Source organism: Anarhichas minor, unplaced genomic scaffold (genome assembly GCF_050575085.1).
Source record: "Anarhichas minor isolate MPS153535 unplaced genomic scaffold, ASM5057508v1 ptg000002l, whole genome shotgun sequence".
In the NCBI taxonomy this organism is placed as follows: domain Eukaryota; kingdom Metazoa; phylum Chordata; class Actinopteri; order Perciformes; family Anarhichadidae; genus Anarhichas; species Anarhichas minor.
The window spans coordinates 8,016,976-8,043,178 of NW_027466448.1; the positions used below are offsets into that span (position 1 = coordinate 8,016,976).

At 42.5% G+C, this 26,203-nt stretch overlaps 1 protein-coding gene across 1 annotated transcript; it reads right to left on the bottom strand.

The window, feature by feature from the left end:
- Nucleotides 1-1,259: 1,259 nt before the first annotated feature.
- Nucleotides 1,260-25,029, bottom strand: LOC142960591 (uncharacterized). Its single transcript, XM_076102541.1, has 4 exons — nucleotides 22,097-25,029; nucleotides 20,531-20,557; nucleotides 18,902-18,979; nucleotides 1,260-1,449 (listed from the first exon to the last, which is right to left on the bottom strand). The coding sequence occupies exons 1-4, from the start codon at nucleotides 25,027-25,029 to the stop codon at nucleotides 1,260-1,262; spliced, it is 3,228 nt and encodes a 1,075-aa protein (XP_075958656.1).
- Nucleotides 25,030-26,203: the final 1,174 nt, after the last annotated feature.

Sequence of the window (26,203 nt, forward strand, 5' to 3'; positions counted from 1 at the left end):
CTACTTGGAGCATCTTGTCACATTTCAGAGGTCTAGGAGGGTCCGATGGGTTCATTTAAAGGGGAATTAGCATTAAAAACTCATTTCAGAGCTTGTGCACATACATTTGGGCATCTGGAGCGCCTACCAACCCACAAACTGTGAAATAAGACCACACAGTTAAGTTTTTTTGTGGGCTTCCTAAATCAGAAAACATGTAATTCAACAAGCCATTCAGATGTGGCTTATTGCAGGCTTATTAGAATATACCACCGCCCCATCTGAGCATATCTCCACCTGCAGCTTGAGAACTATACCTTTGCAAAGGTGCACCATATTTTTCTCGAAAGCCAACTGGAGCAGACTGGGCTTTTTCGGGAGGAGGGCTTTAAGAGACAGGCGCTAAAACCGAGGGTGAATACAGGAATATTCGGACAGACGGAATGAGAAAAATAATGCTGCTTACACATGTTGAACCCAGAATGGAAACACACACATCCAGCTGTGGTAAAATACTTTTATAGAGCTGTAATCCATATCTGAAATATAGCATCCAAGCAGAGTCGCTCAACTCACTCAATGTCTCATTTTATATATATATGCCTTTTATGCAAATATGTCACTTCATTTGTTTATGTATGTGTTTGTGTGTGCTGTATGTGCATGTAGACATGTGTAGTAATTTGTTATCAATTACAGTATATTAAAAGTTTTAAATACAGGTCATAATAATTCTTTTTAAATGTCTCTGGATATAAAAGCTGGTGTTCTGACCCTCATTTGTCCATTAATGAAGATGAATCCTTCCTGTCTTTTTCTCTCTTTGCTTATAAACTTTATTCTTTTCATCTTTTATAAATATACTCCATCCTCTCTGCAGTATTGCCCCTTGCCCGGGTCCTCCCGCTATATATATATTCTCTTTATGCCTCCTAATTGCTTCCTAACTGTGAGTCATATTGTGGACTGAACTTTTGCTTTTATTTGACTTCAGCACTTTTACTTCCCTGCACCAGTACCAAACCTGTAAGTGCTGAAGAGGCATTTCAAGAGCAGTAACAACATGTGCGGCCCAGTCAAACCATTATCATCAACTCCAACAGCAAACTTGTCATAACCTTTGTCACCCTTTCTCCTCCCACAGTTTCATGTTTGCATTTAATGCATTTTAATTCTCCAGTTCATTCCATGTCTCCATAGTTTATCATTTGCAGGTTTTTAAAGAAGGGTGCGCAGTGCATTATGGTATCAAAATGTCTTTTTCTCCAATCCGCCTGCACTCAGAGGAACCAGAAACATTTCTTCCTGTTTTTCCTGGCGGTGGCAGGGGGTCGCACCGGCTGAGGGGAGTCTTGTTGGTTGGGTGTGGAGGGCTGGGGAGTTGGGGTCTGTGGCGAGCCTTCAGGAGGGTCGCCCACTTTCCATGTGCGTACCACCTGCCCCTCCTGCAGACGGAAGTCATGCTCTACACTAGAAAGAGAGAAAGAGAGAGAGAGAGAGAGACAATGCAGGAAAGTGTCAGTTATGTGTGTTTACACTTGATTTGACTCTCTTAGCTCTGGTTTTGGTCTCTTCCAGAAATATCTGGCTCTTTAGCTGCTAAACGCTCCACTATGTTCACCAGCTATTAGTTGCTAACTGTGTCTGTCTGCTGTTGGGTGCTGAGCAGCTGGTGTGCAGTGGCTTTTTAGAGCTTTTTTGCTGAAAACAGCTGCGTGCTGCGGCCACAAACGATGAGCTGAAACTCGTTATGGAGCTCGCTAAAGCTGAGGAGAGCTGCAGATTCAAGTGATAATTCTCTGTAGACTCATCACTACGAGCTGTCATATTGTCACATTGTTATTCTAAACAAATCAATTAAAGCCACTTTAAACATTGCAGAAATATCGTGAATAACAAGAGTGTGCACAACGCAAAATACAAAGAACTAGTGTGAAAAGCATGAAAGAGAAGCATTAAAGACTCCCGCATCTGCCACTTCCTGGAAGACAATAATGGAGCCGTTGACAAAGTGAATCAAGAGCTAAAACGCTGAGTATCACAGAAATGTTGCAGCACCAGGAGTGATCCCAGGACTGCAGTTGAGACACACACCAAACGAAAAGTCAGCAAGGTGCATTGTCAGTGACAGTATAGCTCCGGGGCTTTAGTGCCGAAATGAGAAGTGAACTCCGATGCACCTCTGCAGAAGTTATAGGTAAATGTAAGCAATAATAAATGACTGCATCTACAATAAAGGAATAAAGACAATATTTGCTTAGAGAATTACTTTTGTCAGCAGTTACATGTTGGGTAAGCTTCCCCCCCCGTGAACTGCGTCTTTTTTCCGTCTTTTTTCCTCTTTTCTTTTTGTATTCACTTTTTCTTTGCTGCTATTCTTGCTTATTATGCAGTGGCCTAGTTAGCTGGTGTTTCTCATCACAGCACAGATGCTGGAATAAAAAGGACTCCCTCGGTTGAGAAGTGCTGCAGAGGAAGCAAGGAGGACCGAGCTCAGCAGCAGCAGACGGGCCTGGAGTTCTCCGGCAAGAACAACGAGGGCTCTCACATTCACATCCATCTGACTTTATAGCTCCCACTCCCTCGGTCCCTCAACCACTTCACTCTCGATGCCCACTGGTATTCTAATGGACAAAATAAACAAATGAAACATCAAACTCCAGACAGGAGCACAGTGCAGGCAACGGGTACGGACAGTAAACAGTGAGTGGGTACAAAGAGCAGTGAAGAGGATTTCTTTCCTCCGTAATATTTACAGCAGGTAGAAAAAAAAGCCACTTTAGCTAAACCTCTTTGTGGCTGCATGGACTGCTTCACAGCTTGAAACAAACCTCCGGAGCTGCGTAAAATGAGGCGCTAGTCAGTAGGAAAGTAAGTAGGCCTAATGGAGTTTCTGCTGTTCTACCGACCTGAAATGAATTGAGTAAATAGAGTACTCCATTTCCACATCTTCCCAGCCTCCCTATTTGTGCCACCATACGGATCAGCTCCCTATAGAGCTCCCCAGTGGCTCCCGCCTTGCCTCCGCTGTGTTCCCTCTTTGTGAAAATGAATAGCCCCGGTCCACAGCTCTGCCACAGCGGCGCTGTAGGGAGCTGTCCACCCTCAACCTTAATTATCTGCACACTGAGCCCACAAACTGTGGCAGGCAGGAAGCTGCGACCCTAACACAGTACTTTCCGCTGCTCCTCTTCTGTCCTCACATCTCCGCGGCTATAGGCTGCACCCCACCTCGGGTCCTGCCTGCGGGCAGTTTGCAGTAGGTGTGGTTTACATGATGATGCAGGCCATAATTCAGAAGTAGTGTCAGAGCTGTGGTTCATGCAGTTTCAGGCACAGAGGGTGGGAGAGAATAAGCATTCTCGTGTGTTTTCACAGTAGTTGAGAGGTAATTGCATGTGTGTTTACTTCATGTTCTGTAATAAAACATAGCCATCCATATATCTGTAGCCATATAGCCTTGAAAAAAAAGTCCCCTCCCTACAAAAAAATGTGTTTTGCTTAACGTTACTTCACTTGGATGACTGACCTTCACTTTGCAGATTGTTGTGTGTTTGACCCTAGAAGGCTGTTTAAGACGTTTTTGGACAAGCATCATTTTAGTGACATCACAACTTATGGAAGTCAATCATGGTCCAATATGCAACTTAGTTGTCTGGTGATTCTATATTTTGAAGAGAAGACGACAGCTCACTAAGCTCCAGTGATTTTATGATTGACACTTGAATAAACTGATATAGTAGTGTCAAATACAGCCTTCACCTGGGGGTAATACACCTTCAGAGGCATCATCAACAAGTTACGAGTGCACACCTGAATTCACCACAATCATTGAATATTAATGATTCATTCATTTAAAAAAATGCTTTAAAAGTTAATTAAACCTTTTGAGGAAGAGTCGTATATTGAATCTCTATATTTTAAAACGTGTCTGGATGGGATCTTTCTTGTACCCTTGCATGTGTCGAATTGTATTATACCTCCGAGTCTTGGTGGTCGAAACAACTATGACCTCAGAGTTTCAGCGGGAGGATCAAAGTGACTCCAAAGTCGACTACACATCAGCTGGAACAAGTTGATATATCTCTCTGTAAAGCATGTGTCAGTACACTATCTTTTCCCACCGTGTGACCTTACTTCGTGCACGTCATTCCATCCTTAGAGATTTACTGTATAAATCCACTCTTTTTTTAATCATTCAATTTGGGAGAAAGCAACCTTGCCCAAGAGCACTACCCCAGTGCATCTCCAGAGGGGATTGAATCAGCAGATTTGTAGTTACCAAATCATTTACCTGGAATTCAAGGTTATTCAAAACTGCTAATTTAAAACAATATGAGAAAATTAGCAGTGATTTTTGAAATATTGTCCACTATATCACTGGCACTACAAAGTATACATTGCTACCTAAGCCGTAGCTTTACTGCAGTCAGATACACGCAGTATAGCGTGCTGATAGACAGAAGAAAGAGCAGGATACTTGCACTTTCTGTAAATGAGGATGCTAGTTGCAGTCAGATGGGATACAGGCTGAACATTTGACAAGCTGAGAATAATATTCTAAAACAGTTTAAAAAAAATAATACAACCATAGAGGTTGAGCAGGGCTTCATCTCTTTTTCATCCTTCCATCTATTAAACATTCATACAACAGAACCAGCAGGAGATCATCATTTCTCCTCTCCTCTGTGCTTTTGCTGAGTGGTGGAGAGACTTTCAGCGGAAACATAGCAGTGCAAAGGCAATCAACTCCAAATATCTTTGCAATTTTCTCTGCGATAGGCTGAATATTCTTTATCCAGAGAACATTTCATTTTAGCAGGAATTACATGAGCAAACAATCTCTGTAGAGAGCGTTGTTCATCTGTGATGAGGTACCACACCCACAAACGCATACGCCAACACACAATACAATAGGTAAATGTGCACGTGTACAAAGACACTGCACCATCCACTATAACCCTGCAATATCCACACACACACACACACACACACACAAAACAATTACTACTCAGGAGACAAGCTGTACTGGACTCTCCCCTGACTATTATTTGAAGTGGTCCCACCAGCTGCTTGGCTTTCGCAGGGCGCACCAGACTGTGGTCTACACTTAACCATCCTTCTTCGATACCTTGACAATCTTATTGATCGTAAAACAAACGTGTTAATGTTTGAATCTAGAATTAGATTCTTGGTGGTAATTTATTCATTCCAGTGTGATTTCGTTCAGGTCATCAGTTTCCCTAAACTCTGCAGCAGTATGATGCTGAACGCTTCAGAATGAAGTTCTTCCTCAAATGCTTATTCGTGTACTGCCTCAGTGTTGTTTGAGCTTATATGTATGTGTTTGTCTACGACGTACTGTTTATGTTTTCAATATGTGTGATTTAAATTGATTCCTATTAATAAGCTGTAGGTTTAGCCACAGTGCCAGCCTCATTTCTTAGGTAAGGTATATAATGCCTAACTAAAGGAAAGGTAGAGGTGACAGAGGGGGTGCACAGCATTGATCCGTACCTAAGTCATTCAAAGCACTCAGGCAAAGTCTGTGTCAAGCTGAAACTCTGTGGGCATCATTTAGAAATATTGGACAGTAAGGGCAGTTGTATTGTAGGCCAAGCAATTAGACCTCAATTAAACTCCTAATAACCACAAAATCAAACAATGCTAAGAGTCTACAGCCATGCTGTCAGCTCTGTGAGGCTTTACTAAATGTTAACGTAAGCTTACAATGACAATGCTGACATGATGTTTAGCAGGTAACCACGTTAACCACCCATCTAGATTAACCTTGAGGGGGTCATGAATATCTGTATCAAATTGTCACGACAATCCATCCAATTGTAGTTGAGACATTTCACTCAACCACAAATGTCAAACTCGCGGTGGCGGTGGAGGAAAAGTTGCACTAAACTCAGTAGGATTCATTCTCTTGGGGCCATGAATGTTTATCCAAAGTTCCACGGCAATCCATCCAATTGTTGAGATATTTCAGTCTGGACCAAAGTGGCGGACCGCCTGACCGTCAGACTGACATTGCCTAGTGCTAGAGAGGCTCAGTAGTGATGTCTGGAAGTAATATAATTAAATCAGTATCTCAGGGTGACAGGCTTAAAAACTAAATATGAGCTCCAGGTAATTAAGTTGTGATCATGAGACACATTGTGTTACATCTAAAGTTAATGAGATAATTAAGATGAGATTTCAAGCCAGACACCCAGTCAGCTAGTCTACACGTTTTGTTGTTGTTGTCAGGTTCTCTTTATTGACAGCTGAGGCGTCTCTTGTCTGATGGCTTGAACTGATTGGCAGAGGGTCGGCCCCAGTGTAACCACAGAGCTGAAATCAGTAATCTGGCATACACTAAAGATGCACAGAAGGCTTCACTAACAAGATAGACTCGGGCAAGAACTAATAGAAATTGATGTCTGAACAGTGAGACAATGTGTTATTTCAGTGTGTATCGCTGGAAGGAGATTGGGTGACTGAGCAAGAAGAGAAAGACACCGACACTGTAAACATGACTAACACCTCAGGGACACGACATTAGATGATTTATGCTATCCACGTAGGGTTTGGCTATGCGATATAATTTATGTTAATCAGAGAACGCTAAAAGCTTAAATGCACATCACCAGCAGTCGGATCACATTACAAGAAAACACCTCTCAGCATAAGACAGAACAATATATTGTATTGAATCTATGAGCTGGGATTTACAAATTTGGCCTTTTTCAAGGTCAATACATTAGGCGTCATAACTAAGTGCTGAAGCGCTTGGCAGCAATTCAGAATAAACAAAGAGAAACCTGTTGTGGAGGATATTAAATAGCCTTGTATAATGTTAATGTTACTGTCTCTACTTCCATCTATGTCCTCTCGCTTGAATCTTTCTCCATTTTGTTATATTGAATGCCTAATATTTACATTTTCATAGCAATTACCCACATAGATTTTACTAATGTGACCTTATTAGCGACCTCTGGCACTTCCCTCAGAGCTTTGTTTTTCAAAAACCAAGAGCACAGCCATCCCCAGAGAGAGAGAGAGAGAGAGAGAGAGAGAGAGAGAGAGAGAGAGAGAGAGAGAGAGAGAGAGAGAGAGAGAGAGAGAGAGAGAGAGAGAGAGAGAGAGAGAGAGTGCAGACTCTCACCTTGTTTATATTTTTCTCCCTGTGCATAAATAACATAAAATGTTGTTTATTGAAGAGACCAGGCGAAGAAACCAGAAAGATTTAAGATCAGAGAAAGTCCTTTGCATCAAATAGCTTTGCAAATAAAGTGCAAGTGAGGTTAAGATTGATTACTGAGGAAGCATAAGCCAGGGATGAGGAAATAAAAGCAGATGTAGACCGGGAGCTAGTCCCATCAGAGTTATAGCCTGTACCAGACTTGACCCGCTATTGTGGTCTACATTCCAGTGCTTTGTTTACTCTGTAGAGCTCATTGTATCATGGGAAGATGCTGTACAAAGTGTATAAATGAGACAAGTTTGCACTGAACCAGCAGCCAAATGCGGGGCTGGCAGTCTTGAGCATCCAGGATCTGCTCAGCGGGGGAAAAAGCTGTTCGCTCTGAATTCACACTCATTACAGGTTTACTTTGGGAGTGCACTGTGTGAGCATGCTGCTAACACCTAACTGCGTCTGCCAGTGTAGCTGCTTTGAGCGACCTGATTATTAAATGTAGCATAACAGAGAGAGTGGTAGGTGAGATGTAGACCGGTGACAACACAAATACGTCATGTAAGGCTGTTGATGAATTGAAAATCTGAGTGAGAAAATGAAATAAAGTTACAATGACATGTTTCTGAAACCTGCAATAATTGATTTTTTTTGGCCACTTGCAGGCAGCAGAAATAAGTTGTAAACACATCATTGCCATATTATTGCCTTTTTAAGAAATAGGTCGACATTTTGGGAAATATTTGCTTTCTGGCGGAGGGTTAAATGACAAAATACCACTCTCATGTGTAAGGTAAATATGAAGCAACCTCACAGTGACAACAAGACTCTAGGAAGTTACTGTAGTTGTCTAGGGATAGCCAGTTAAGTAATTGCACTTTGCTTTTTGTATGAATTGAACAAACAAAACATCATTCGTTAATTTGTGATATTTAAAATGATGTGTAGGCAGATTTAGTTACATTTGGACAGAGCCAGGCAAACCCTTTCCCCCTGTTTCCAGTCTTGCTTACTGGTTTCTGGATGTAGCCTTATATTGTTGTCAAGTTAAGTTGTTAGCAGTTGTTTACATACCCACTGAACAGGAACATAGCGACAGTAGCATTCATTTGGAGTCGTGTTTCTGGTAACCTGGTGAATAGAATAGCAGTTCAACAATCACCTTTTAGCTCCGTTTGATTCTCCACCCACGTCAAGCCAGGAGATTTCCTCAGCACCCGTCCACAGTGGATATTTATCCAGTGCTCAGTGATGGGTAGACACTATTCTGCAGAGTTTGTGTTGTGATTTGTTCAAAAGTCACCTGGATTTTATCATGAGCTGAACAGTAAGTCAGCGAAGGTGAATTAAAAGGGAAAAGGTGATGGCTGGTTGCATGCAGTACCTGCTTGTCCTCAGCACCACTGAGGTATTGAGTGATAGCTGCTGGAGCAGAAGGCTCTGATGGATGAGTGGTTATTGTGGAGATCTGAGAGAGAGGGGTCTGACAGCAGGGTGGCAGTTTGCCACCTGAAAAAAACAACAACTAGCAGTTAGGATCCATCTTTATCTCTGTCGCACTATTCATAAACACACACACACACACACACACACACACACACACACACACACACTATACATATGGAGGCTTTCTTTGTGTGAAGGGGTGTGTTTTTTCTTCCACCTCTGTAGCTTTTGGAGGTGGGATGATTCATACAGTCTCAAGGGGTAATGAAGATGTAGGGCTAAGGTGAACTGTGGGGAAGATTGTTGGAAGACATGTGCATAGATGCAGAGAATCAGAAGCAGATTAACACCAATGTTTACCTCCTTTTTCTTTGCGTGTGTTTTCCCTGGTCAAAACTACATGACAGACATATCTAACAAAATAACAGTGGTTTGTTTTGTTAAGATTTGTCTTGTTACTCAGACATGTAGGCTTTGTGTCTGGAGATAACCTATCATTCAAAGCAGCTGCATTTTTAAAATTACTCTGAGGAATTTTTAACTGATAATGAAACAATCTTAATTTAACACTGATGCATCTATATCAACATAAGTAAATAAGACCGTCAGCGAGAAGATCGGCTATTTCTAGTTAGTTAGTTATTCTTAATCCGATTACAGCTAAATCAGAAGAAATCATGCAGATTCACCAGAAACTCCTTCACCTCAGACTCCAGTGGGACCTCAGGCAGAGACTAGTCCGCCGCAGAAAGACCCAAGACCGGCTTTTATTTTGAAAAGAGACCGTATGCATGTAATGAGAGAAACACAGAAGTTTGTTCTGTGTTAACCGACACGCCGTCCCTGACACGTCCAAAACTGACGCTATAGGAGAACCTTGAGCTTCATAGCTTAGGACCGTTGACCAATTGTCGGTATTTGACGAGCTGGGAGTGACAATGTGTTGACTACGGACATGTTTGCCTACAGACTAGGTGGGACAAAATGTTGCACAAACAAATGTGTGCATACCCCATCATCATGCAGAGGGATTTCTTACAACCTGGCAACCAAAACTAGCTATGAAGCATGAGAAGACGATTTTAATGAACACTTTAGCATTTAGCATTTAATATCTCATCTATCAATCATCTCTGATAATGACATAAGCTCAGTGCCAAAGCAGGGAGAAGATTGAGAGTGGGTGCTACTGGAAGAGCTTTAGGGATCTAATTTAGCTGTGGGTGTGATTCTAACGTGATTAGTATTTATATGACACATCATCCACATTAGGCACTGCTTCCCTGTTCCACATGCCACTCTTGATCTTCCTCTCTCCTCCCCGTTTCAAAGACACGGCACAATGGTGATGGGCACCATCTGGCACTCACTGTTGGCACGAGTTCGACTCTGTGATTATTGCCAAAAAGCATGAACAAGGGGTTCTCACTCTCCCTCTTCTCTTGGTGTTCCTCTCTCTCTCTCCCTCTGTTTCCCACCCAGCCCTATATCTGTCATTTATTCACACAAACAAACTCCTGGGTGGATGGATACACATTTGTAGGACATGTAAGAATTGTACGCTTTCACATCTCCAGTGAATGGCTTTTAGATGCATGCACTGGTAACACATTGCATACCACTGTTTTTTTTTTGTAAATGTCGTGTTGTCAGTGGTGCAAGAGGAAAAACAAAATATTGCTCTTCATTTCTATTTTCTTGTTTTCTTGCTGGGAAAATCATGTGCTCCTGCTGGCTGAGCATTTCCTCTGTGTAGCTTTATAAGAATGAGAGTGATGCCTACAGTGTATTTTCTCCCTCTCCCCTGTGAGGTGCCTGTTGCTCCGTGGCTCAGCCCTGAAGTAAAGATGGATTACTGCAGAAGAACTGCCTGCCCTGCCCTTTACACATTTCACACACACCACTTATCCATTATCATCCACGGGGGAAGCGGTGCGCATGTGCGTGAGCGCGCACACACACACACACACACACACACACACACACACACACACACACAGGTCTGAAAGCTCTGACAGGGTTGTTAGCAAAAGGTCAGAGTCAAGAATCTGACAAATCTTTCTTTTGAGAAACGAAAACCTCTCATATCCAGTTAAACTGAAAATACACCCGCTCTTACTTTCCTCTCTTGTTGTCTTTCAATCTGTTTCTATTTATCTCTGTTTCTCTCTCTCTCTCTCTCTCTCTCTCTCTATTTTTGGTTGAAGACACACAGCGAGGAGGAAATCTGTTCGTTTTCGGATCAATTTCCTGTCAGATATGTATAACCTGGTGATTTGAAATATCAGAGAAAAGCAAAGCCAGGCCCTGCAGTCGGCAGATTATCCTGACGTTGCCTGGCTAAAGAACGGGGTTCAATAAGTGCATTATTGACTTGGTGTTTTGGATTATTTGGTGTCTAAGATTTATACACTTTATTGTCTTTCTTTAAAGCACAAACACTTTTTTTTGAAAGTTCATAATCATTTTAAATTGATAATATTGCCTGATATTTTTTAACTGCCTCTATTTATGGTATTTTATACTTCTATATACGGTACTTTCTATCTCTATATATTGTATTTTACACCTTTATATATGGTACATTGTACCTCTAAATATGGTACTTCTTTATTTCTATAAATGTTACTTTATGCCTCTATTTATGGTCCTCCTTTCCCATGTGGGATTGGGTGCCCACGTAGGGGATTTACAGGAAACGCAACCATGTCTCCTTCATGTACAACTAATTTGCTCCAGGAAGTACGTTTTGAAGGAAACATGCAACCAACATTACATTTTCTATTAAGAACATAAAAAAAGTCTAAAATATTTATACCACTCTTGCAACACAATTTCCGCAAACAAAGAATGTATCAACCGTGACGAGGCGCTAAGGGTCTATTCTGCACTAAGCGCTGCACGAGTTAAAAAATGTTCAACTTTGGTTCAATTCTGAGCTCGTGACTTTTTATCAGCCGTCAGATGACATTGGAGGAAGGGCGGTATGAATACCACAAAGACCAACTGTCACATTCTAAATGTAGCTCGTGCTGAACTTAACAACAACGGAGGGGAATTCAAAATGATATTCATTCGTGTCTGTGTTGTCTCCATACTTGCTTTAGCCTTCCCTTCGTCCAGAACAAGGGCCAGAGCAAGCGCTCTCCCTTGAGTCAACATTTTTTGCTTGCTCGCATATTCTGTATCACCGCAACCAGACACATCTAAAGGGGGTCACCTGAAAAACGCTGCACCTCTCAAGCGCTCCCAGCTGGGCGCTTTCCGAATAGCCCCCGGCGTTATCAGCTGGGGATAATTGCTTTGGTGGACAGGGGCCCTAAGGATGTGAATCCTGGTCTCCAGTTTCAAAGTCCTGCTCTTTGTACGCCCACCGTCCAACATCCCCGGCCACCTACCAATGAATCATGTGGTGATTCGTACTCTTGAAGAAAAGTCGCAGGGGAACATAATCCAGGAAGCAATTTTTCTGCAAAGCTTTTTCCTCCAAAACGTGATTGGGAATTCAGTCTGTCATTTGATACATCTTTAATATAAAAACTATGGTTGTAGACCCTTAAAAGTTAGAGAAAGATCGTGATTGTGGTTGACAAAAGGCCAACATTAATTGGATGAGTCAGGCTTGCACATGCCCATCCACCACACCGTAGGTATCTACATCGGACACAATGGATGTACATTGTGAAGTGTGTAAAATAGTCCAGTATGAACATTATTTCTACGGATACAGGGCAACTAGATATATTTTTTAAGTTGCTTTTAGAATAATATTATGTCTTCTTCGTCTTTTACACAAACACTAATGCGCGTACACACGCACACACACACACACACACACACACACACACACACACACACACACACACACACACACACACACACACACACACACACACACACAGTTTTTTCTGTCACTGTTATATATTCTGTTCTGTTTCTTCTTCCTGTCTCGTTTGCTTTGTTGCTTCTTCAAGAACCGATGCACCTTCCCTCTCCTCCTTTCTCTAAACCTCTGCATTTTCCTGGGAATTTGTTTTATATTCTATTCACTCAGGTATTTCCACTGCCTGTTATGATAATGGCAGAGAATTGTCAATGTTTAATGAATGCCTGCAAGCTGGATACAGGTTCAGAAATATCCTTGTGACCGTGAATAAGAAGTTCATCTATAATTTGCTCACACATCATTGTTTTTCAGAGGAGCTCAGCTAAATGTTCAAACACCGAGGCACAGATTTTAATATTTTTTTCTTTTTTCCTGTTCATTTGCACAGTGTATGTGACAGTATAGATGTTGTTTTCCCTGAATAAACTGCACAGAAACACCTCAGGTTCTGCTTCATTTGGCTGTGGAGGGGAAAGCAAAGCTGTAGGCAGCTGCCTGGGCAATCTTTCCTCCTCACCTCCTCTCTGACGCTCCCCTAACCCCTCTTTGCTGCTGCTCCTATACACCCAATCCCGGGCTGTGATTTTGCACCACTTCTCCGCATCCCCATTTAGGTGTGAAATGTATTTATATTCAAAGCGGAGAGTAAGCGGAGAAAAGGGGGGAGAGAGCGGAGGAAGTGACACAAGCAATCTACTGGAAAAGGCGGCTCTTTCTGATGTCTGTAAAGTACCGTATTCCTCTGGATAAAACCAGGACAATGAGGATCTGTCAGTAGCTATGGGTCAGTGTTGGGACCATGTGGAAAGTATTTGAATTGGACTGGTATGCCCTTCTAGGCCACATGAGAAAGTGAATCAAAGGCAGTGAAAGGAAAAGTGAGCCCAAGCTGAGGAGTAGCACTCTGGAGACGGGGAAGTAGACAGAGCACATTATAGAGGGCAGGAGTAGTGTGAATGAGGGCTCCATGCACCACAGCCCACAGCTCTTAACGCTGACTTGAGTGACAGCAAGACACTAAACATTGTTCTTACTTGATTATCCACTTTAGAGTAGAAGTACATTTTTCTTGACTCAGATGCACAAACAACTGCATGTTATTTCCCCACGCGCTGTTTAGAATTCTTTTTCCCGACGCAATCATTTAATTCCCTCGGAAACTTATCAGGTTACATTACACTGCCTGTTTAAACATGCAAGGCATGGATCGCTGGTCCATGGTGGGGATGTATCAGACAAACGTGCCTGGCAGCCATCCTGCACCCACACAGAGCCAACGGTGAGATGTCTCCAGGTCTCCTTTAACACCATTATTACTTTTTAAAATCTTTTAAAGCCACTGTGATTCATTTTTAATGTGGATGAATATTTTACTGCACACTGGAGTTAGGCATTTGTAAAAAAAAAAAAAAAAAAAAAGAGAGTGAATACACAGTGAAAAGTTGGAGATATGGAGATGCATGAAGAGTCATCCCCATTTCCCTTCCCGTGCCCAGAGTCTCTTATGCTCCACCAACTCCCTCTCTGTTTTAACGCAATCGCAGGACAGCGTGCGAGTATCAGGTCCCATCATGCAATGTTGCGTCAGAGGAGATGTGTGTCAGGAAGCGCTGATTCATGATGGGTGTGTGGTGAGAATGGCGAGTGACGAGTTGTTTCTGTAGGCGCTGTCACAAAATGTTCCTCTCAAGCACTCCCAATGGATCAGTCTGCGGCCTTCGTTCCACGAGTCTTGGAGACTCAGCAGAGGAATCCTCCACCCTAGCACCAGCACCACCCCCATCGCGCCTGGCATTCATATGCATATCACTGATGTGAAGAGGCATTCATTGACAAATAAGATGCTTAAAAGAGTCACCACAGATTGTGAATGAGAGGAATAGAGAGAAAACAATATGACTGTGAAACGAGGCCACAGTACAGATATCAAACAAACATGAGTGGCATCCCCACAGATAACAGCAGGGAAGAAAGAGCAAGAAGGCTTCCTCGGCAAGCCTTTTCTCAATTATCTGCTGTTCAACGAAGGCGATGACAGATTGTGTTTGAAAAAAGCAAAAACTGTGCACTCATAGTTTAGCCGAAAAAGGTAGTGTTGGCAGAGTCATTAATCCATCTCAGAGTAGCAGCCCATCGAGTTCCTCCAGCGAAATGCGTGATCGAGCAATAGACAGAGCAGCAGCAGAGATAAAGCAGCAGAGTACAGATCTGATTAGGCTGCTGTCCCCGCAAACTCCTCTGGGATTAAGCACAACAGTTCCTTGTTAGACCTACTTTGTTCCACACAGCACATTCGCCATTAGCAAAAAGAATAACACAACTCCACCCACTAATTAACACTCCTGTAGGGCCACACACTCAGATGCACGTATTAACATGCAGTTAATGTGCCACTGGTGCTGGATAAATAACATCAGATACATCATGCATTATTCTTCGTGTAATGTGAGACCCTTAAAAAACAGAACAAATGAAGCGTATATTTATAAGTCTTGGTTGGGTACAAAATGTTCAAAATGTTACAGGCTGTAGTCACTAGTATTTACATTTGTATGCTTAAAGTGTCATTAGCATTTTTACGTAAGGTTTGCCCTGAAAACAAAGCTCTGTGTGCAAACACACCAAGACACACATGTATCAAAGTAGCTTTGTACTTAACATATTATTGTTTTTGTTAGACTCTTATTTGTCTGTATTTTTTAAAGAAATGTTCACCATTTCCTGCTGTTTATCGACTTTAAAGAAACCCGAAACAAACAAACAAATATTGATATTATCATACACTGCATACATTTGTGCTTATTCACTTAATTAAAGCTATAATGCTGAACACGCGTTCAAACTGCATGTTTCTTAATGCATTTCTTTACAACTAGTGTAAATATTCTCTGTGTATTGTGCGCAATTTTGTACAAAATTGCCCAAACTTTCATGCTTATATATTTTGCCTGACCTAACTAAAAGCTGTAAAACTGTCTTGATGATTTAACAGTGGAGAAATTACAAATCAGAATTGCATTTTGGGTAGTGCATGATTTAAAAAAAACACCGTCTACAATGAGAGGAAGCCCTGATGAAATTTACAACTATTATCTTCAAAAATGAGGATGAGAGCAGTGAGTCAATTTAAAGAGTTGTTGTTTCTGGGCAAGAAAACCAAAATGAGTTGAAAGATACTAAAACATTCTGCAGAGCTGAGGAGGGGAACTGCAGAGTCAGATGATAATATCTTTGGGTTCATCACAACTGTACGAGCGACTTCTTTCACATTACACGCTTGATCTATTGTTAATATGACAACATTGATTATAGCAGCTTTAAAATACAGTTGTGTGACATTACATTTACTTGTGTCAAGTTTCTTTTGTGGCTTATTGGACGAGGACAGATGTTCTTGCATGAAAATGTTCAATATATATATTGCTGTCTGGGCTTTTCATCTAGATTGATACTGTCATGTGATGTGCTGAGCTGTGCTTTTCTTTGAGAGCTAAGACTTCTTCAAGAGCCTTTTTTAATTGATGGAATCTGTCCTGTCAGATTTCATGGCTTTTCCATCACTCACTCCGTTCCGGGCTTCACTTTATCTGTCTTTTCCCTCCAACACCACCTTCTCTATTGCTGCCAAATTCTCTTTCAGACTCAGCTCAAATTGAGCCTCAAAGAAAAGAAAATCTCCTCCACTTTTAAAAAGGAGGAAAATCCTCTTGTCACACATGAAAGAAGCATGTCGACTTGAGCGGTAGATTGAGCGATAAGTCCTCATCTGACCATAAAAATAGTGGCTTGGGATGTCGACTGAGAAGTGATGTATGAGTGTAATATTTCACTTTCTCATGTTACTCTCTCAGTCAACTATCGCTGCTTCATGCAGACATTCCTGAGCAGTAACCCGCACTGTAATATCCTTCAAGATGAAGCAGTATTTAGTTTCCGAATGAATCCCTTTCTTTATGGGCTTCTTCTCCATCTGCTCTCTCTCCATTTCCATTTCTAAGTGTAAGATATTTTCTCACAGATCTTTTTTCCCCCCTCATATCCCCCATTGCCTTTCTTCTCTGCCTCTGTATTTTGATTGAGGAGGTTTGCATACACACTAGAAATACATTACTGAAAATAACCAGATTAGACTGAATCATTTATGTGCTGTACAGTAATTTAAACTTCAGCAATAATATAATTTGTTTAACAATCAGGTTAATGTCGAGGTTGTGTTGTAGCTACAGGAAACACCCTATTAGCACTACAGAATTATAAATAATAACTGAGTGAGTAGATGAGCATGCACAATCAAATCACTGAAAGCAATCAGTCTTGGGTGTACGTATACACGCAACATTTCACAGCTCCAATCCACAATTAAAAAGACTGATGATGAATCTTGGTCCATTAATTGGGTTATGGTGCCTCAGATTTATGACATAATGTGATACAACCCCTCTAAGGGGTTGACATGAGAGTTTTAATAATCAGAGTAAAGCCGTGATCCTATAACGTCATTTGTTTCTGAGACTTCTACATCCTCAACGAGATCAATAATTACCTGCCAAACATGGCGTACAACCCTAGAGGATTATCAGAGTGATGCAGGAAGTAGAGAGTCCTTGTTTACCAAATTCAAAATGGCTGCCTCCTTGTCCTGTCATTTTGCAAATATTGAGAAAGTTGTGGTAAGATTGGTAATTTTACGAATATTTTAGGCTAAACGTTAAACGTGTTGATGCAGAAAAATGCAGATCGATATAATAATTATAATATGCACATGTATTCATATATAATATCTAATATGAGAATACTATATACACGTAAATTATATATTTTATATTTGAAATATGATTTAAAAATAAAAAAGCCTAGTTAAAATAAATTGCTGTGAAAGCCGGATGTATATGATACAACTGAAAATCATATATGCAAATTAAATTACCATCAGCGTTTTTGCATTAGGCACCACCAGAGGGCGCTGTTGTAAAAACGAAGTTATAGGCTTTTCTCTCTGTCAATTTGTCATCATATTCTGATTGAAATGTCTTCTCTAGAAACACATTGCTTTGTAGTGTGTGTGAAATTGGTCTTCGTGCCTGATGCTGCTTGCCCGTTTCCATTTGGTGGGGCACTGCAGAACTGGCCCTACTGCTCTAGCTAGCTAAAGAGGGATTGATATTGTACTTACGTTAACATTACAACAGTAGGGGTGAATCGTGTGGATCAGTACGATTTAGCACTTTAGATCGTCATTGTGTGATTTTAGATATTGACATTGTGTGATTATTCAACTGGAATTTTGTCATGACTCCTGTTGGTGATACATTGGTCACAGCAATCGCAGTGTTCCCCTCTCTCACTCGCACACAGTTTATTAGTTGTGAGAGTATGGTTCAATGTGATATATCTTTGGTACTTTTGGATTGCATCATCAAATTTTCTTGTCTGAATATTGTGTGGCCCCGCCAGAATTTTCATACCAAAATTGCCACTGAAAATTACATACATTATCTTCATATTCTGTCAAAAGGTTCAATAAACATCTCAATTAAAATATATATATAGAATTTTCTGATCCTTGTTTTATGTGTCAGGCTTTACAGGTTTAATCCGGTGATAATAAAATTATATTTCTGCATGTAGGCTATAGCACAACGAATGCCATCCCTCCTCTCTCGCCACTATTACTTTCTCCTCTCCCTCTGCAAGATTTACTTCTTCTGCTAATAACCCCTTCTTCTTTTTTTGCAATTTTGACATTTACAACCAAGAGACAGGGATTTCAATTTCATAGCAATCCACACTTTCCTTTTTGCCTTTCTTCACCCTCCTGTAAAGTGTGAAATCCTGTTTGTTAATTGATTGATTTCAATTCAAATTTCGGAGCGGAATGATTACGGAGTAACTGTGTGTGTGTTGTGTGTGTATGTGTGTGTGTGTGTGTGTGTGTGTGCGTGTGTGTGTGTGTGTGTTTGCGTATTTGACACTGTGCATCTGTGTGTGTAAAAGAGAGATAAGGAGAATAGAAAAATGAGAAGAGCAGAGGAGGAGGGAGGAAACCAAGTGGGCACACCGCTGCACGATCTGTGTTGATAGTCACCTCATTAAATCGGAGAGTGTATGCGTGTGATGAGTCTTAATAAATAATAACTGTGTTAAGTGATCAAACCTGCAGTGGTGTTATGGTTGCGATGAGTGGCCATACTCAAAGTGCTGTACCCGGCCGTTCTCTCACACCGAGCAGAACGACAATCCCACCGAGCCATAAAACTGAAATCCCAAAACTGACGTGATTCGAAATGACAGCGTGATGCAGATAACTGTGCGCCGAGACACGCAATGCGCTCTTGGTGCTCACATGTAAAACAAGCGATAAATATGCCGAAATTCTCACTCACAATAGGATACATCCATCCACATACCTGTAGATGATGCAGGCGCAGTCCCTACAGGTCCCACAGTTCTCAATGTCCTGTCCGGTCCTATATGAATGTCTTCTGTTGAAAAGCATATAGATGACATATCAGGGGTAAAAAAGTGATGTTTTGTGTGTGTGTGTTTGCGTGAGCCCACAAAAACATGTTCAGGTTATCATTCCCCTTGTTGAACCAAATTTCTGGCATACACATCTCTGCAAATACACCCAATCTAATCCTCTCTGAAATCACCCCTGATCATTTTTTAATGAACGATACCCCTTCCAACCGGCTCAGGCTGTTACGTAAACCATGAGTCACTGTATCACTCCAGGCATAAAACAATGCTTATGAGGTAAAAGTCAAGTCTGCATGCATTAGACTTAGCCCCATCACTGAATTCTTATACTGGAACACACAAGAAATGTCACTTAATGAGACAGGTTAAAATGTCTACAAAGTGTTGTCATTAGTGTAAGGAGTGTGTATTGGATTACGCTGCTCAGATATCAGTCAAGCCTTTCCATGGATCCAAAGACACACATCCATCCGTGTCTATCTTGTCCTATCTAAGAGTTCTCTCGTCCCCACATCATGTACTATTTTGGTGTGATAAGGCGGGAGAAATGACTAAGCAGCTTACAATGTCGCAAGCAGATTAATTAAAGACTTGATGAGAACGGTAAATGGTTTACACGAGAGGCATAGCGCATCTGAAACCACCAACATGATGACAGCCAAATGCTGATTCCCATCTATCCCTGCCTGCTGCATACATGCATGAGGAAAGAGCTGCTGCGAAATGGGTGCAACTGAGAGACCAAACTGTTCCCTGTGGTCTGACATGACATAAATTCTTCTGCAGATCAAGAGCTGACATTGAAATGACTGACATGAGACTTCATAAAAAGAAATACAGACGCTCCCCTGCCTTCTGTGTTCAAACTGGTGTTTCTTTTTCTCCGTCTATTGCCCTGCTGTTTTACACACTTCTCATTCTCACCAAATTTACATTGTGTTCAGTCCGCATGTTGCCAAAGCATTTACAATGCTTACAAAGCTGGGATTGGCTATAAATAGAAGAGTTGCATCTCAGCAAAGCTTAGGAACGACGACCCTCTCTGTAATATTCACAGCACATGATATAGCAAGGTTATCACTGCTGGGATGTGGATATTCCCTTTTTGAAGAATATTCGGCATACAACAAGTGGGTTGTTGTACGCAGAATATTCTCCTGGAGTGTCTACTCGACTCCAGGAGAAAGAATGCATCTTTTAGTGCAAAGCTATGATCACATTATAATGTCTGCCCCTCTTATGTTTTTGTGTGGAGAGAACTGGATTCTCACTTGAGAAATTAACTGTCTGGGAATAAAACAGCAGGCACTTAGGCTACATGCTGACATTTACTTTCCAGGTCTCCAAAATACCAGGCACTTATAATTAACGTAGTCTCACTGTTTGTTCGTCTCTCCTTCCCTGTTTTCTAGTTCTATCTATATATCTATCCATCTATCTATCCTTCTATCAGTCTGTCAGTCTGTCTGTCTGTCTGTCTGTTTGTTTGTTTGTATGTCATCCATCAATGAAAAGGCCAATGACATTTAGCAGCTAAAGAGACAGATATTTCCCTCAGGAGTTGGTTGAGACCAAAAATGGAGCTAAAAGAGAGGGAATATTGGACTTAAATGTATCCAAATTGTTTTATGTGACATTCCAAAACAATGGTTTAAGTAGAGACGAGTTATAAAGTCAGTGACATTTAGTAATGTCAGTTAGACACAAATCTAAAGTTGTCTAACAACAGCTAACAATAGCCTGCTAAAAGCTACTGTGTGTGTGTGTGTGTGTGTGTGTGTGTTATGTCTTCTTTCAAAAGTGACAGTAAATCTTATTGTTTCTAGAAAAGTTTAGTATTAATCTGAAAATAATGTGGCAATACAACATCTATTTAATAAGGGTTAACAGAAAACTAAATGTTAAAGTTAGCCAAAGACTACCAGATGGCTCTTCACACTACATTTGACTTGGCCCTGAGCTGAGAACCCCGTTAGCCCTGGGTTTACAGCTCCATTAGCCTACGGCTTCCAGACATTTCACATTTGCAACATCAAATATGGGACACTTCTCTTTTGGCCCAGGGCTTTCACACAACATTGAAACCCAGACAAACCCCTTTCAAAACCCCTGGGCTGTGCAACATTTCACAGTGCAGTTAACGCTACCTTTGAACAGCACCTTGAACATGAATTGCAAAAAACAATACTTTGATCCTGGGTCATCTACCCTATGATGTGAAATTCTGAAGTTTTTAACCTTTGATATGTTCAATGTGTTGTGAAAACTGAGCCAGGAAAAAGTCTCACCAAAGTTAACACTTGCGAGTGTGAAGTCTCATACTAAACGTCACTTTTCAAGGTTGTGAATTGCGTTTAAAACAGTTTTCAGATCAACTCAGTAAAGATGGCTCTTGTTTCATTGTCCAATGAAATTGTTGCAACATGGTTATTGCGTGCCTACATTTTGTGCAGTGAGCCCTGGAAGACGTTTCAGTCTTCAGTCATTCGTGGAAAACAGCCGAGCAACAAAACAATACAAAAGACTGCATTGGTGTGGGTGTGTTGTTTCAGGTACTGGTGAGATAATGAAATACAATCCAGAATGGCCTGTTTGAGTACTAGATCCCTAAATGTGAAGACTTATCAGAACAAAAACACTGAACAGCATATTAAAATACTATGAAATGGGATTTTGTAAGTCACAGAGGCAGTTATTTATCTTTAACGATGGTAAAATTACACAGTTCACGTTACAAAATAATTTACCATGAACATGCACAAGCACGTATTTGATGGGTTAAGTCTCATTGCAACACTGCACTCTTGGCACCTCCACTGTGTCGATGGGTTGGATGAAGTCCATCTAAATGTGGCCATAGGTCAGCCGAGGGCTAATTAATAAATGCAAGAGTGAAAAGCCTTCAGAGCTGCTAACGTCAGTAGTTGGATGTTTATGATCTTATAGTAAAAACTGAAGCATGTTATTGTGTAATGTGGTATGTATTACGACTTGACAAAGGTCTGATTGAGTTAAAAACACTTGTTGATTCAAATTGATTTGTGGTATGGAGTCAGTGTGCAGGCATTTCCTTTTTAATTCCTACAATGTAAACTGCAGACCAAAATGAAATATTGCCTCACCCGTCTCTTTCGGCTTCCTTCTTCTCAAGGTCTTGAATGACATCCAGCAGGACCTTAATGGTGTTCTGGCTGGTCTCCAGGACCCCCTCCAGGCTCTGGAGCTGAGTCTGCAGGTGACGAATATCATGCAGGGGTCCGTTGGGACCCAGGAGCTTTTCTGCCACCCTGGCTGGGTCCAGTTTACACCTGGCACCAGACACCAACCCTCCCAGAATTTCCTGGACCTGTCTTAGTGTGTCAGCCTGGGTGGCAGTCAGGGGCCCAGCTGCAGGCCGCTCCCCAGAAGCAGAGCAGCCCCTGGCTCCAGAGCAACTCTGCTGGTTTGGAGGGTATTGGCTGTTGGGGGTGTTGGGCCTGGCGTTGGGTCCTGAGCAGAGCATTTTGTGTAGCACCCCAAGCTGAGCCTGGGCTGAGCTGAGACAGCTGGACTTAAAACAGGCCTTGGCAGGAGAGGAGGAGGAGGACTGCTTCTCTCCCTTCATCACAGCAACTGGTGGAGTTTGAGCTCTGTGCTTCAGAGAGCTGGCTCTCTCACAGAGCTTGGGTGAGTCTGTACATTTTATATCTTCCTTTTTCTCCTTCTCCCCGTCTTTATCTCTCTTGCCGACCTTGCTGTCTGCCCTGAGCATGGGTGTTCGGATTGCAGGACCTGGTGGATCACTTCCATTTTTGCGTGGTGTGTAAGGTGGAGGTGGCGGGGGTGGAGGTGGAAGTCGAATCCCCCTCTTATCCTGAGCGTTATTGGGCGCCTGAGAGGGGGGAGTGTATGGTGGTGCAGCACGAAATGTGGAAGAATAAAGAGGAACAGCTTTAGTTGGTGTTGCACACGTTTGTGCATTTGGAAGAGTGGACGCATATGTTTTCACAAGTGGAGGCGGAGAAGTGCAAGATTTTAATTTGGGGACTGGGGAGGAGTAGGGGGTTATACCTGTGTTGGCAGAAGAGGTATTTTGCAGAGCTTGACATGGAATGTTGCAATGAGACACAGTTTGTATGAGAGTGGCATAAGAAGGTGAAGTAGAATTTGGTTGAGGGGCATGGGCACTAACCGAATGTGTGGTAGAGTAATATGATATGGAGGTGCATGACAGGGAAGTTTGAGTTACAAATGTACATGGTGTGGCGTTTGATGCACTGTGTGGTTGTTCATGAGTTACGCTTGGGGCAGTGGTAGGATGTCTGATGGGGTCAACAGGAGTTATATTTGGGGTTACAGTTGGGGTAGGGGTGGAACAGGTTAGGGGAGCTGATGACACTATGCTTGAGATAGGGGAGGTGCAGTTTTGGATGGGGCATGATGGTGCAGTTGAGGAAGGACTGGAGCAGACAACAATTGTGCTGGGGGTTGTCGGTGGTGACACAACAGTATAATACGGGATAGGGTGTTGGGCAACAGTAGGTGCAGAAGTGGAGCAAGGAATGGACAGTGCTATGGCTGGAGGTGGGGTGATGCAAGCTGGCTTGGCTGGAGAGGAGCAAGGTGGTTTAGCGCAGCGTTCAGGGGTCTGTGTTGGTGCACTTGCAGGTGGGGGAGAGGTACAGTAAGGCACAGTAGTTATTTGGGTGGTGGGAGGATCTTTAGTCGCAGTTGGGGAAACAGGACTCTCAAATTGAGTTTGCAATGCGCTCAGTGATATTGTCAGAGGTGGGGAAACACAAGGGCTGCACATTTGTGTCTGGGTAGTGCAAGGTTCATGATTTGGAGGAGCTTGACATGGCGAGTCTGTTTGTATTTGAATGGTGCACTTTTCAGCATTTGGAGGTAGGGAGGGATTTTGAGTTGTGCATTGTTTGTCACTCAAAGGTGGAGATTTAAGTTGACTCTCAGTTTGATTTTGGGTGGTGCAAGACTTTGAATTTTGAGATGGGGAAGGGCTCTCTGTTTGAACTTGAGTGGTGCAGAGTTTGGTGTTCGAGGGTGACGGGGATGGACTGGGGCGTTCAGTTTGAGTCGGAGTGGTGCAGTAGTGCACTTCCTTTCCAGGATCACTCGTTGTCCTGTTAAGGCGCTTCCTCCTCCTGACCACTGAGGGAGTGCTGCTTCCCTGACGCTTGGGGCCATCTCGACAGGATACAGAGGAACAGGGAAATGGCTCAGTGTTGTGAAGCACTGAAGGGGGACAGCTGTGTCTGTAGTTTTTTACCACACTAACAGCTGATTTAATGTCTGTCCTGGAAGCTTTAGACCTCCGTTCCACCACAGCTCGATCCCCAGGCCGAGGAGGACCATTCTGGTCCTTGGACCCAGATACCAACACATGGTTGTGCGTAAGGTACTCATCTTGAGAGTCATGTTCGTCATCCCCATCCATGCCCACTGAGTCCCCGGGGCTGTGGCTACGTGTATGGGTGGAAGAGAGGGACTGGGGCTTTTTCAGGCATGGGGAGGTCTGGATGGCTGTGCTGGTGCTCGTACTGGGCCTGCGTGTCATTGGCAAGGTCAAGGAGTTAGTCTGTGGTGGTGCCCAGCATCGACGTGTAGGACCCGGAGTTAATGGATGAGGAGGGGCCCTGGCTAAGAAAGCAGCAACCACCTCTATAGTCCTTGCCATGTCCCCACGCACAGCCCCCACCACAGAGGTTTGGCCAGGTAGACTCTGAGTCTGTGGCCCATCCCTGTCAGTCCATGGCTTGGGGGACCTGCTGCTGTGTTTGCGAAGAGGATGTGGGCTGTTACAATCCGTGGCAAGCCTCTGATGGCTATTGTTTTCTCCTGTCCCACTGTTGCCACTGCTGCTGCTGCCATCCTCCAGGTCTTTGAAGCGGACCTGGTGGGTGCGATTGCGGCGCCGCTTGAGGCGGCTCTCGATATCTGGGGAGTCTCGATTGAGCAGCACAGAGCGCACAGTCATTGTCCCGGGCAACTTGTCCGCCAAGGTGCTCTTGCCGTTGGTTTGGCCTGAGAGCAAGTGGTTGGGCTCTTTGCTCACCATTTCTCTTGTCTCTCTCGCTCCCCCAACATCCACAGGCTCTGCAGGCAGTTTGATGTTGTGAAGGCCTAGTTGTGTCAGTACTTCAACAAGGAGAGAGACCCCCCCTTTGCTTTATAGTCATTATAACAGCGAGCGATTTGTACAATAGATTGACTGAGTTTCATCACAGAACAGACCATATAAGATATATTTTTTATAGGTTTGTGTGCAGCTGCTTAGGTTATCTCAAATCTATACACCAAGGACTTCCTTTGCAACGAAGACTGTCCCCTAGAAAGGATGGGTTACCGTATCCACAGTTCAAGATGTATATTAATAAAAGCAAGTACAAATGAAGTAAAGATCACTGTGATAAATTCTAACCTCCTTGGGTTAGCATTTATCTTACACTTTTACAAAAATAAATATATGCAGCATCAAATACTCATTAAAATGAGAATGTGAGAAATGTCCACACCCTCACATTTCTTCTGAATTTGTGCACTTCAGCTTCTTTACAGGGAGACAAACTCTTCATGAGGCTGGGCAGGTTACCGGCAAATAAGCAGGGAGGAAGAAAATGCAGCCTGTCCATCCTTTCTGTGTCCATCACATTGGCTTGTCTTCTTGGCAGACCCTCCTTCTCCACTTGCTTTGTCCCCTGGGCCCTCAGGAGATTGGATGACCAAAGTATGCGCTGGGCCTGCGTACTTCCACGTAATGGCCTATCTGTTTCAACTTTTTTTATTTTTTTCGCTCTCCCTCCTTTCCTTTTGATTTTATCACTCTTTTCTTTTCGCAGCTCTTCTTCTCAGTGACTCATTCTCTCATGCTTGAAGACAGCGTGGAATTCCTGAAAAGAGCAGAGAGACAAAGAGAGAAATAAAAGGAGTCTGTAATTGTTTCCATATTATTGCATTTCCATTGAAACAGGATGGGCTTGCTCCTCAGGGTAATGAAGGAGATATTAGATAGGCAGCTATTTTAAAAATGCATGAGAGCGGGGTCATCACAGAATGGAAAAAGAAGACATCAATTCAGAAAAAAGTAATGAAAGGATGTAGGTGGCAAAAGAAAACACAGGGTACATCATCAGCACTCGAGGGCTATCCATGAACAACAAGTGAGAAGAGATTGTAATTAAGGCCTATTCACATTGGCTGAAGGGGATACTCTCACTGTTGATATTCCTCTC